This window comes from Melanerpes formicivorus, unplaced genomic scaffold, assembly GCF_026170545.1.
Source record: "Melanerpes formicivorus ecotype bairdi unplaced genomic scaffold, bMelFor1.0.p_v2 SCAF_4, whole genome shotgun sequence".
Lineage (NCBI taxonomy): Eukaryota > Metazoa > Chordata > Aves > Piciformes > Picidae > Melanerpes > Melanerpes formicivorus.
Genome location: NW_027142356.1, coordinates 12,688,244 through 12,702,360, shown reverse-complemented (window position 1 = coordinate 12,702,360; position 14,117 = coordinate 12,688,244). Strand labels below are relative to the sequence as shown.

General features: G+C 41.5%; 1 protein-coding gene and 1 long non-coding RNA gene across 18 annotated transcripts in view; one reads left to right on the top strand and one right to left on the bottom strand.

The window, feature by feature from the left end:
* The window catches only part of TENM3 (teneurin transmembrane protein 3), a 423,644-nt gene that overhangs the window by 395,196 nt on the left and 14,331 nt on the right, over positions 1 to 14,117 (top strand). For all 16 annotated transcript variants that reach the window (XM_068137014.1, XM_068137013.1, XM_068137012.1 and 13 more), the window contains 2 exons: positions 8,682 to 8,857; positions 9,545 to 9,780. In XM_068137014.1, the coding sequence (XP_067993115.1) occupies positions 8,682 to 8,857; positions 9,545 to 9,780 (412 nt within the window). The remainder of the gene's footprint in view (positions 1 to 8,681; positions 8,858 to 9,544; positions 9,781 to 14,117) is intronic.
* LOC137440655 (uncharacterized) overlaps positions 1 to 14,117 on the bottom strand; it is a 42,338-nt gene that overhangs the window by 15,429 nt on the left and 12,792 nt on the right. The gene's annotated exons all lie outside the window — the stretch shown is intronic.

The following is a 14,117-nucleotide window of genomic DNA, read 5'->3' as shown; positions in this document are numbered from 1 at the left end:
CTTGAGATAAGTCATTAAATATATTTTTTAATTTTTCAACATCAGCTTCCTTTTACTAACAATAGAGACTAAGATCTCACAGTTTCTAAATGGAAACTGTAATAAATCTTTACAGTAAATGTCAATTATAATACAGTATGCTCTTATATAGTTTAGTCTTGTAGACCTTGTGCTGGCAGTGGAGCACATAAATTTGCTGTTTCAGGCTCATCTTGCTTAACAACAAAGCAGCAATGTTAAAAATAATCCATTAATAGAAACTGTAAGATAGCAGTATGAAATTTTTAGAGAACTGTAATGTGTCCTCTAATTGCCCTGATAGCAGTAGTACATCTACTCTAATAGATATTTACCCATTTTTTCATTCTTTAATGTGTACTGTTCCTTGTCCTTAGAATTAGGCTGAGTAATAAAAGCAGAACTAAGAAACCACTGAATAGGTAATAGTATCAAAATAACAATGCTGAAGACACATAACAACGTTATTACATCTTACATGGTTGAGAAAGGAGGCAGTGCTTTGATTTGTATCAAGAACATCAGCATATAATCTCTCTGTGGTTTTTGAAAGTGCTTAGAAATAAACATAGTTAGCAAAAAAATAGTATTGGTCCTATTAATGACATTAATATTCTGCATTGTCAATCCAGTCAGTTCTGCTCAGGCTCCTGAAAGTATCCTTTCTAATTCTACTTCAGGAACTAATACCATTTGTTCAGTTATTGACACATTAATATTCTTGTGTCATGTCAGGTTTTGTTAAACAGAAGTCAGGGGAGCTATAGCTAAGCTAGCTCACTCTCCTTTACACACACTTCAGGGGGACCTGGTGCAGTGAGGGTGGAAGGGCAGCTCTAAATGCACATGAAAAGGTCTTCCTTGATGTCCCCAGCAAGGCTAGACTGATCAGCTCTCTCCAGAACCTACAAGTCCTACCTAATTCCTCCAAATAGGAGACTGTCTGTCACTTCCGAGGCCTGGGCTGGTTGGGTATGACTCATGATTCAAAGGGGTAATTAACCATAAAATCTGAATCTAGCAATATTTGTTTAATATCTTGTTATTCCACTGTCCTTAAAGGGGGGAGGAAAATATATACATACACACACACACATCACTCCTTTTGCTGAACATGGGTTTCAAACATAGTGCAATTTCATAATTTCATTATGTACACTTTTTGTGACCATGTATAAATACATTCATAGAGTTTTTACCTTTCAAAGTGGAACAAAGAAAAGAAGAATGAATGGCTAAAAAGCAACATTACAGCTAATTCTGTGAACAAAATGTCTGGTCAAACAGAGCAACTTCACATCTTTTTTTTGCCAAAGACCTATGCACTCTGCTGTTTATAGTGTAAGTAGACCTTACAGCAAGGGACAGTCTCTCATACCAAGTGTATATATACACCAGCTCTTTTACTTGAAAGGCCATACTCTGGTGTTTATATAGGCACACAGTTTGTTTGTACAGTAATAGATGAGCAGAGGGTGGTGGGAGCAGGAGCAGGAAGGGGAGTGACACAGTAACAAGCCAGCAGCCTCAGAGAGCCCTGACATTAAAGACACCATGTGGGGAGCTGGTGCACAGGGCACACACCAGCAAAAAACTAGAGTCCAGACCCTGCAGGGCTTGGGACAGTGAACTCCCATTAGAGGAAACTTGAAAAGGAGGAGATGAGTGTTGAGGCCTTGTGGATAGAAGCCTGGCTACTATAATTCTGTAATTGAGTCTCATCTTCAGAAGGACAGGCCCCCTCCAATCGCTACTGAATTGGCCACACTAAGTTCAAAAGGGTACACACAGCTGAGGAGCACCCCCAGCCCTGGGTAGCTGCTCCACCCCCAGAAAATGTCTCTTACTTAAGCCACTGCCCTCCCAGCTCCCAGTGCACCCCTTCCACATTCTATGTACACTGGAGCTGTTCTTCCTACTCTTCAGAAAGCAGCATCAGTTCATTTGTGCAGGTTCTTGTACACGCAGGGTGTGTGTCAGAAATGTGAGTCATGAAAGAATTCTTGGGTTTGTGAGTCCTTAGGAGAATGTACATGGCAGGTGCCTACTGCAGCAAACAGCACAGTGGGGGAAGATCACAAGGCCACAAAGTGAAAAGTTTGGCAGTCTTCTGGCAAAAAGTAAAACAGCAGCCCTGGCCTGATGAATTCATGTATTGCTGCTTTGACTGCAAAGCACCACTTTCCCGAAATACCTGTCTCTGCAAGTACTTTTGGATTAGGCTGTGAAGGTGGTCAGTTTCACTGCAGCACAAGCACTGAACTCAGGCTTGTTTGCCTGGTTGTGCAATGAAGTGGAAAATGAGCATCAAAAGCTTCTCCATTCGGCAGTGAGCAAGTTGTCCTGAGGAAAAGTGTTGATTCATTTCTTTGAGCTCCCTTTCCAACAGACACATTTCCTGCAGTGATTTTCGTTTAGAGTGTGCCTGTTGTTTTGCAGATGAGTTATGGCTGTCAAGAATGGCCTATTTAGGTGAATTGTTCACATGTCTGGTGTGCTGAATGCCAGTTTACAAAAAAAGACCAAAAACTTGTTTTCATATTATGACAAAATAGACACAGGAAAAAAGGCTCAAATGCTGCAGCTGTAACAGGAGAAGGTGAAAAGAGAAATTGTCAATCACTTTCTAGCCAAGGAAGTCTCTTCATTAAGCCTAGGTTGAAAAAATTCATCCTGACCATGTTGAGAAGATAAAAGACCATTACCTGAACTATTTAACCAGCTGTGCAAACAGTTGCATAAGATTTTCCCAGATAAAATGGAATAAAGACCCTTTTCCCATGGAAGGCAGCCATCAGATAAAGGAACAGGGAAAGCAGACCAGGTGCTCGCATTTAATCCTGTTGTCTGACACTTGGCTGAACAGAACAGAGAAATTTAGCTAACACTAATACTTTCAGTGCCCTTCCAGCTTCTGTGGGTTTGAGAGTTTTCAATTTCTGCCCAAATTCCATTTAAAAAAAAAAAAAAAAGTAGGTAGGTAAATTCCTGTTCAGAATTGGACTAGCTGATTATAGAATCATAGAATGATCTGGTTTGGAAGGGATCTCCAAAGGTCATCTAGGGCAACCCCCTCTGCAGCAAGCAGAGCTATCCTCAACTAGATCAGGTTGCCCAGAGCCCAGTCGAGCCTCGCCTTAAATATCTCCAGGGATGGGGCATCAACTAACTCCCTTGTCTTCCTGTTGCAGTATTCCACTACTTTCATGGTAAAGAACTTGTTCCTAATGTCCAGTATAAATCTACTCATCTCTAGTTTGAAATCATTGCCCCTCATCCTATCACTACAGGCCTTGGTAAACAGTCTCTCTCCATCCTTCTTGCAGGCCTCCTTCAGCTACTGGAAGGCTGCTACTAGGTCTCCCCAGAGCCTTCTCTTCTCCAGGCTGAACACCTCCAGCTCCCTCAGCATGTCTTAGAATAGGTGCTCCAACACCCTGATCATTTTCATGGCCCTCTGGATTTGGTCCACCAGGTCCATGTCCTTCCTGTATTGAGGGCTTCAGATCTGGACACAGTACTCCAGGTGAGATCTCACCAGAGCAGAGTAAAGTGGCAGAATCACCTCTCTCAGTCTGCTGGCCACACTTACTTTGATGCACCCCGGGATGCAACTGGCCTTCTGGGCTGCAAACACACACTGTCTGCTCATGTCCAGATTTCCAGTCCCTAACAGTCTGATTTTGTGCAGCTTACATTGGCTTCTTCCTCAAATCACTCCTGGACCTATTTTCTCCAATTCCTACTCATCCACTATTTTCTTTGAGCTAAGCAAAACAGAGAGGAAAAGGAGTAGAGCAGAAGGAAAGGGAAAAGAAGGGAAGGAAGCTGTTTTTTCCAGATATATTTAAACCTTTTAAGATGTCAGATGTACTGTAGAAATAAAGGAATACATGCATACAGTATTCCAATTAATATTATCTATTAAAAGGCAGGTTGTAAATGAGTAGTAACAGATCCATTTTAGTGCATATTTCAAGGAGACTAAAGAAGAAATGCCAAAAAAAAGATACATTCTTTGTATATCCATGCATCTGCAGATTGTTTTCCCTCTTCTTAATTCTTAGCAGTCCCATTCAGCCACTCTTCAGACAAATAAAAGGCAAAAATGTATACAAAAATGAGGAAAGCAACTCAGAAATAGAGGAGGGGGGGGAAGAAATTGAGAGCCTTTTTATGTCTTTCAGCAGCCCACAAAATGGTCAAAGACATCAGTACTAGAGCTCCCTGTATGAGCTGTTGTGCAGTGCAGGACAGGAGAGCTCCATATAGGTGACAAAATTCTAACACAAGTTATGGTATGTAAACTATGGGTTTGTTTTAATAAGCAAGATAACTGTTTTGCTTCTGGTTTAGCAAAACAGCAGCTTCTCTGCTGTAGTTTTCCATCTGTGAATTCACTATCTGGGAGGGACTAAACTTGCAGTATGCTATGGGAAGCTGAATACAAGTGAAGGAAAGTACTTGTATACTGACACTCTTTAATGTTAAATTACACATTGAATTTATACATTCCTCTGTGTAAATGTGAAGTTATTGGCCTCAGCAAGCTGAAGGAGGCATTTCATTGCCAGGATAGGACATATTTTGCAGCATGTGTCAACAAAGTGAGCACACACCTGAAACAACAGCACATTGTATTTCTGTAAGTCAGCTGCCAAGGAGCAGCACCTTTGTATGTAAGGCTTCCAGCTAACATTAGAAAGAGGCAAGCAGAACAGTGTTCCATATATTTTTTTTAAGCTAATCTTGATAATTAGAGATGCATGGAGGAAATGCCTGATGTGTGTTGAGTAAGAATGTAACAGTGCTTTTCATTTTACTGTCAACATTGTGCATGTCTATATTATGAAATGCATTCATGCCTCATTTCTCTAGAATAGTAACCCAGCTAATAGTATAATCTATAACCAGTCTTTAAAGAAATACGTAATACACATTTGCACTGTGTAAATGTCTTGTTACCTGCAGTGTGCAGGAACCAGCATGCATGCCTTGCTCTTCAACATGACATGTTTAAAAGGGGATGGGAAGGAATTTGTTTTGTTAAGACTGTGCTGGAGTGGTCTGTTGAAAAACAGTCATGACTGAGTAATTGGCTTTAGCAGCATCCTTTACTATACACTTAATTTCTATGCCTCCCTATTTTATGTTGAAGTAACTTCTGATATAGGACATTAATAATACCCTGCAAGTTGGGATTGAACTAAATGTACCCCAAACTAAGACACAATGCACATGAGAAACAAGTCAGAAATAAACTAGGGCATTTCCATCTGTGACAAGGCTTACCAGGAAGCTATCACTGCAAAGTGAAGTGTCCTACATAGACTAAAACAGAAAATGGTCTGGGAAGGAATGTAATTAAAACTAAAGGAGATGAACAATGGAAGGGAGTCTTACAGCAGGTGAAGAGTGAAAGGTCAAGAATCTGGGAAGCTGATAATCATTATCTCTGAGAAATTCTCACTGCAGAAGGGGAAAGCTATCTGGTAGTGGCAGATCATCTTAAAGGAGAAAAACAATTTTATCTGAGAGGAGCCTCAGCTAGTGGTGGCGGCAGCTGCCCTTGCTGATGTCTTCTGTAGGTATTGACCAAATATGAAGATCATTATGTGAAGGTGAATGGAAATGAGTTGATGAGATTAATGCATGTGAGGTCACACCCAGTGAGCAAGTCTGCAATTTAGACTCTTGAATGTGACTTGGTCTTGAGGAACTGAAGATGTTGATTGAATGGATTTTCTGTGGAGCCTGGCCTAGGAGACAGATCAGAGGGCTCTGTGGTAACATGTGTGCCTGAGCTTGTGTATGGATGAAAAGATCAAAGTGGCTGTGAAATGCCAAATATAGGCACTTGCCCTCTAGACTGCATGTCATTCATTTTAGGGCAATTTCACTTTTAGGGCAATATCAGCCTAGAACACTAGGCTGATAAAAGAAATCTCTCAGTCTAAGACTGACAATCTTGGATGAATAAATTCACCTTGGCAGCAGAATGCAAGGGTATTTGGATGTAATAGGAAAAATGGCAGAGGAGTGCCCAAAGCTATGAGTGATGTTGCTATGCTGAGCATTGATAAGGCTTTCATTGTGGGCAAAAAGATATCAGGTGTAGAGTAAGTTCAGCATTCAGTGTGCTGTGAACAAAATGAAAGACACACACTATAATCCATCATAAAATGGAATACGTAGTAAATTGCAGAAAGACCCATTTCCCATTCTTTCTTTTTGTTTCTGGCTATAAAAGTAGAAGGAAGCCTATTCTTACCTTTCACATCTCAGTTACATTTCCTTCCTGCACTAGGACATCTGAACCAAGAAATCATGGCTTTTAAGGTTCCTTCAGCTCTGGAATCTTGTTTTTAAGAACATCAATGTGTACCATGATTTTTTGCTGATATTTGAACTCTCTCCCACTGTAATAACATGAACTGCTTATCTCAGGCTCATGATTTGCTTTCATGTATTTGTGAAAGAGGAGACAGGTTCAGGAACTACAGGCATGAAGTCCAAAAAAAATAATGTGGAAGCAAGAATGCATAAAACAGGAATAGTGATGTTCAGCGCTGCATACTGCAGCAAAACCACCCACCACTGATACTACTGATGTGCAGCATTTTCCAACTCACCTGGTATACTCAGAAATAGGGTAATTAATTTCTCACAAATACCACGATTCAAAAGGTTTCTAACGGGGAAACCTTGCCTTCTGCAGCTTTCATAAGCATTATGTGAAATACTTGGCTACTGGAATTCAATGATGCAAATAGCTCCCAACAAAGTAATTTGATGCCAAACGTAGAGCAGAAAAAGAAAAGGACACTAATTGGACAATGTATGTTTCCCTGAGAGTTGAAAAGGGAAGTTATGCATGAAAATAAAGTAAGTTTATGGAAGTGAGGAGTGAGGCTGAAGGCTGTAAGTAGGCTAGCAGTCACATTCATGCACAGGGAACACTGGCATGTTTGTTTCGGTCTCCTGCATAAATGCAGTATCTCCGTTTGCCAAGTCCAGTGTGTGAAAAAGAGACAAAATGAGGGCTAGAAACACACTGGAAAAGAAACCATTGTCTTGAAATGTACTTCAAAAAATAAGTTTCTCCACTTGATTTCCCTGGCTTGCAATATGGGTTCTGATTTTTAAATACTCATCTTCCTGTTGCTAAGTGAAAGTCTCATACAAACAAAGGAAATCAACTGTGTTAAAAGGATGGAAATGACTGTATGCAAAATGCTGTCAAATCTACAGAGTAAGCAAACTGGAGAAACACATTTCTTAACCTAATCCTTTCAGTTACAGCAATGCTGCGCAGTACTTGATGCTGTTCTGTTAGTGTGTTGTGGGTTAAAACTGCTTGGAATTAATTCTCCCAATTTAAGAATGTGAGTTACTGTAGCCTCAGTGATATGCCTGGGGATTTGGGTGGGTGGGGGAGTGTTGATTCTGCGTTTCTTTCCCAGAAGGAGCAATTTTGATTATAATTGCTAGCATGAAATGTGTAGTGCACTGTGAAGACCTTCAGAGTCATGTTCTAGTTTCTTTAAGAGACTAGTTTCCTCCAGCTTCCCACAATGCAGTTGTGGGAGATGGATGGAAAACTCCTCAGAGCAAACAGGTCACATCTGGCCTGGAGTCACCCTTTGGATACTTGTTTCTCTCCATTAAAGGTACAGGCAAGCTCTATTTCTAAATGAGGAGCCTCAGATGAACACCTAGGCTAATGTATCTAGGCTGTAGTACTGGAAAAACTAATCTTAAAGGGCAGTTTTATAACCTGAAGGTCACATAGTACTTTATCTCTCTATACTGTGACCACAATGTATGTTTGGATGTGACCATGGTCTGGGGTCTTCTACCAATGGAGTACACCTAACATAGCACAGAAAAGGACATGGTTTAGATGTCATAGGTGTACTTCAGTTGCAGAAATTCTATCATATTAAATGGATATATATCTGTTGCTTTAAAGCAATGTCAGTAGAGCCAGGAAAAAACCTCCATCTCCTGCATGGCTGATGCCACAATTCTCAAACTATGATCCACAGGCAGTTAATGGGTTATATATGCTCGCTGTTCTGATTTCCAGCTACAAGCAGCTTAAGTAGATTAAATATTACCCTGAATTCTTTCTCTCAATAATACAAGGGATGTTAAGCACTCAGGAAGAGGAGGGCAGGTGGTCTGCATAATCATTGAATAGGAAAGGCCCAAGAGACTCTTACTAAGATACTCTTTAGGAAAAAAAAAATAATTGAGGATTCCTACAGTACCAGCAAAATCTAGTCCAATAATAGGGAGTGAGTACAAAATGCTGTGGAATTTAGCACCAATAAATATGCTTCCTTTGAAACGGTGAATTAGATGTGCAGCAGGATCTGGTCACACTTCAAAGAATAATATGCAGAGCTGAAGATCCATCTGTTTGCTCTTGCAATCACCACTGAGGCTCCTGTATGTTAAGCAGTCTTCTGACTACTTCAAAGCACGTTTGAAGTTTTTGCTGTGCCTATCCCATGCACAGAAAAGCAAATGTGCCATAACAATATGAGTAGCTGGTATTCTTGTTCATTTTACTTGTAAATGAAAGCAGTTTGTTCTTGCTACGTATCATTTCTGGACTCTTTTTTTTCCCCCTTGGTTTGTTGTGTGTTTTTTTTTAGCTATGATAGTGAGGGCCGTCTAACAAACGTTACATTCCCAACTGGAGCTGTCACCAACCTTCATGGGGAAATGGAAAGGGCCATTACAGTGGACATTGAGTCATCCAGCAGAGAGGAGGATGTCAGCATCACTTCCAATTTATCATCAATTGATTCTTTCTATACCATGGTTCAAGGTACTGCAGCCAAAAGATTTCTCAGCAGATACTGACCTGAAAACTGTTTTCCTGTGATAAAAGCAGTTCCAATCAGATGCATCAGAATGGAATTTTAGAGGCATGACATTTGAAGGAAGGGATGATACATAGGTGGTTTAATACATATATTAAAGGCACCATTCAGGGAAGGAAGGAGGTGCAATGGAAATTGAATTAAATATGTTTTCTAACCAAAGAGCTGTTCTAAACAGCTGTGGGAAGTACTCAAAATACCTACTTTGCATTAAAAAGGGATCTTGGAGAGGACAGAGAAATGGATTAATACGGAAATAGATGCAGAAATAGCATGAAGTGATATTTCAGCTTTAAAATAGCATTTGACATCCCAGCAGCCATATAATTTCAGAAGTCTGTACTCATAATATTCTTAGGATTAAGCCAAACATGCCTAATGAAACAGCAGAAAATGTGTTTTGTGCCATTCCAAAGAATGTACTCTGAGGGTGGGGTGTTCTTAAGCAACTTTGAAGATACTTCCCAAAGTTGCTTGTGCTCTCACATGTTCTTACCAATCTCACCTTGGGTATTTATTGCCACTGGGTCTGTGAAGTCAAGATGTTACATGCACTACTGTATAAAATGTGCAGGAAATAGACAGGCTCTTAACCCATGTAGGTAACCTATGCTTCTCTTTGACCTTTTCAGATCAGTTAAGAAATAGCTACCAGATAGGTTATGATGGTTCTCTGAGAATCCTGTATGCCAGCGGCCTGGACTCACACTATCAGACAGAGCCACACGTGTTAGCTGGCACTGCCAACCCAACAGTGGCAAAGAGGAACATGACCCTTCCTGGGGAGAACGGACAGAACCTGGTGGAGTGGCGATTCCGCAAAGAGCAAGCCCAGGGAAAAGTCAACGTGTTTGGCCGAAAGCTTCGGGTAAGCACACAGGCATGTGTGGTATCTACTGCATTCTCATGGAGGTGCAATGTGAGCAGTCCTGTACTGTCATCCAGCAGCCACAGAAAAGGTTACCAGAAGTAATCAACATGGATTCACAAAGGGGAAGTCGTTTCTAATGTCATGACTACCCTGATAGCCTTCTATGAGAACATGACTAGATGTACAGATGGCAGGGGGAGGGCAGTGGACATTGTCTACCTTGGCATCAGCTAGGCTTTCAATACCCTCATAGGGAAGCTTAGGAAGTGTGAGTTAGATGGACAGTGGGGTGGATTGAAAACTGGCTGAAAGGTAGATCTCAGAGGGTTGTGGTCAGTGGCTGAGAGTCTAGTTGGAGGTCCATGACAAGTGGTGTTCCCCAGGGGTCAGTACTGGGTCCAGTCCTATTCACTATATTCATAACAACCTGGATGAAGGGGTAGAATGTACCCTTGGCAAGTTTGCTAATCAGATAAAACTGGGAGGTGTGGCTGAGACACTGTGCTGCCATCCAGTGTGACCTGAACAGGTTGGAGAGCTGGGCAGAGAATAACCTTATGAAATTCAACACGGGCAAGTATAGGATACTACACCTAGGGAGGAACAGCCCCCATGTATCAGTACAGGTTAGGGGATGACCTGCTAGAAAGCAGCTCTGCAGAAAAAGACCTGGGAGTCCGGGTAGACAACAGGATGGCTATGAGCCACAAACGTACCCTTGTGGCCAAGAAGGCCAATGGCATCCTGGGATGCATCAAGAAGGTCGAGAGACGTTATCCTCCCCCTCTACTAGACTGACCTGTTGAGGCTTTGTCTTGAGTACCGTGGCCTGTTCTGATCCCTGGTTCAAGAAGGGAACTGCTTGAGAGGGTACAGCGAAGGGCTACAAAGATGACTAATGATCTACAACATCTCTTTTATGAAGAAAGGCTGAGGGCCTTGGGGTTTTTTAGCCTAGAGAACAGAAGGAGTATGGGGCCAGTCTTTTCTCAGTGGTACCCAGTGACAGTACAAGAAGTAACAGGCACTAACTTGAACATAGGAAGTTCCATCTAAACATGAGGAGGAACTTTACTTTGAGGGTGGTAGAGCACTGGAACAGGCTGCCCAGAGAGCTGGTGGTGTCTCCATCTGTGGAGTATTCAGAAACTCTCTAGGACACTGTCCTGTGCAACCTGCTCTAGGTGAACCTGCTCTGACAGGGGGGTGTTGAACTAGATGATCTCCAGAGGTCCCTTCCAATCCCTATTATTCTATGGTTCTTTGACAAGCTTACTATACAGCTGGAAGTACTTGCTTATATTACTTCATTTATTCAGTGTTTTTCCTTATTAACTGCTCTTTTCTGTGGACCTTAAACTGTTGGGTTTAGCCTGGAATGCCTTGGAATTAATCTAGATAAAAGAATAATTTTCTGCTTTCCTTCACTGGTTTTTGGTTTTCTTACTGAATTCACAGACCTGATTTTGATTCTTGGTTTAAATTATTTTACCATAAGTTAGCACAGTCCTAAGATTTTCTTTCTTTTTTAAATAAAAATTGCACTAGTACTTATTTATGGTAGAAAGGATTTAACTGTGTGCGCATGTGTATGGCATATTTCTCTAACATATGTCTTTACCATTTTGTTGGCATTTCTTCTTCCTGTATAACTGAGTGAAACCATGATTTATGACAGCCATTTGGTAAAGACAACATAGATTAAGCATTTTAAATTGGGTTGCCAGGAGACCATTTCAAGACCACATCAGAGGTCTGAGTTACTGTTAGACCTGAACTCAGTTCTTTAAAATAAGGCCTAGGCAGTATATTAAAGGAAGGTAAGTAATTTCAGGTCACTAAACATCTAAGAGGTAACATGCCATTTTAGATCTTGAAATATTGTATGCTTTCCTTCAGGATGAGAAAGGAGGGAATGCTGTTAGGCACCTCGTATTCCACTCTATCACTTTCTCTGTAAGAGAAAAGGACTTTTTCAAAGAAGGAAGAATGATTATGCACAGTAGCAGCTGCTTAAGAACAACATACTTGTACCTAGCTATGGCAGCTGATTTACATGGATTAGAGGAAAAAGAAGCCATGCTTTTGGAGCTCATCCATGTGGTTCTGGTTCGTAGACATGTCGTTACATGGCACAGTGGGATAACACACTTGCCAATTCATTTTGTGAAAGCCAAGAGAAAATAAAATAGCCAAATCAATGGCATTTGGTTTTGGCAGTGAAACAAATTGCCATGAGTTCAGTTCTCAAATGTGAAGCAAAATGTTGGCATTCAGCTGCAGAAGGGATAAAAGAAATGTCATGGGCATCAAGATTTAAAAAAAAGAAAAAGGAAGGTCTTTTTGAAACTGCTTTACATGGGAAGATATTACAGAAATGTCACTTGGGGGTGGGTGGGGAGATGTAGGAAAGTAGAGAAAGAAAACAGCAGAAAGAAAAACAGGAATAACTTAAGGAGCTTATCATTTCCATCTACAGATATGTCAGTAACATTTTGCTACTCAGAAGACAAATGTAGACAAAAAGCAGTGACAAAATATATTGCCAGCAAATATGCTCATATGCATGACACTTTCAGTGCATTACAAAGTACCTTCTCAGGTACTCTGTTGGGGTTTTTATCTCATATTATTTCTACCCACTACTAGTGGTCTTGATAAAGAAATTAATTAGGAATTATATCACCTGCCCTTAACAATTCTCAGTCAGTCTTCCTTTTGTTCAGACTTGTCTTGTTCAACAAGCCAGTTTTGTCCCTGGACTTGTATATTTGGTCTGTAGGCCTGACCTTTGGCAAAAGTCCTGACAATTTCCTACATGAAAGAGCCTTCTTAGGGCGTTTATACTGAGGCCAGACAGAGGGCTCACTTTAAGGGTGTCAAATGGAGTAAGCAGTATGAGCTCTGTCTCTATGCATGCATAGTAGCATAGATGAGGGAGATCACGGGAAGAGTTTGCTCTGCCTCCTCCTGACACCTGACATGCTCCAAGCTCTAGAGAAGTCTCCAGTTTTCACATTATCTCTTGAACCCCTCTCTAAGGCACACTGATATACTCCTGTTCCTAATGGGGGGATCACAGTCAGGCTTCATGCTTCTCAGTTAAAACTGAAACAAGTTCAAGCAAGAGCAGGATAGATAAAACACCTCAGTACTGAAAGACAGGAGGACAGGAGGTGGAGACTATCAAGAGACTGGTTTTTTTATAATTTTCTTTGAAAATGGGGTTTTTTTACCATAATGAAACACAGAGGGAGCTGGTAGAAGTGGGCACCAATCCACTTTCCATTGTCTATCTGTCCTGGCTAACCAGGGAAGTCCCAGCTGACTGGAAGTTAGCAAATGTGACACCTATCTACAAGAAGGGCCAGGAGGAGGATCTGGTGATCTACAGACCTGTCAGTATGACTTTGGTGCCAGGCAAGGTTATGGAGCAGATCATCTTCAGTGGCATCATGTGACAGATACAGGACAAAACATATGATCAGTCCCAGTCAGCATGGGTTTATGAAAGGCAGGTCCTCCCTGACTAACCTGATCTCCTATTACAAGGTGATTTAGTGGATACAGGAAAGGCTATCAATGTTGTCTACCTGGACTCTAGCAAAGCACTTGACACCATTTCCCATAGCATTCTCCTGGAGAAACTGGTTGCTTATGGCTTGGATAGGTAAATGCTTCACTGGATTAAAAATCGGCTGGATAGCTGGATCCAGAGAGCGGTGGTGAATGGAGTCAAATCCAGTTGGCAGCTGGTTGCAAGTGGTGTTCCTCAGGGGTCACTATTGGGCCTGGTTCTCTTTAGTATCTTTATCAATGACCTGTATGACTGGTTCATTGGAGGCACCCTCAGTAAGTTTGCAGCTCACACCAAGTTAAGTGGGAGTGTTGATATCTCCTTGAGGGTAGGGAGGCTCTACAGAGGAATCTGGACAGGCTGGATCGACAGGCCAAGGGCAGTTTTATGAGGTTCAGTATGGCTGAGTGCTGGCTTCTGCACACAACAGCCCCATGCAATGCTATGTGGAAAGCTGCCCACTGAAATAGGACCTGGGGGTATTGGTCAATAGCCCACTGAACATAAGCTAGTAGGGTGCCTGGGTGGCCAAGAAGGCCAAAAGAATCCTGACTTGTATCAAAAATACTGAGGTTAGCAGGACTAAGGAATTGATTGGAAGAAGCACTGGTGAGGCTGCCTCTCGAATATTGTGTTCAGTTTTGGGCCTCTCATTACAAGGAGGATATTAAAATCACAGAATCACAGAAACATTCAGGTTGGAAAAGACCCTCAGGACCACCAGAACCAACCAATAACCCTACGCTAGAAGGTTCAC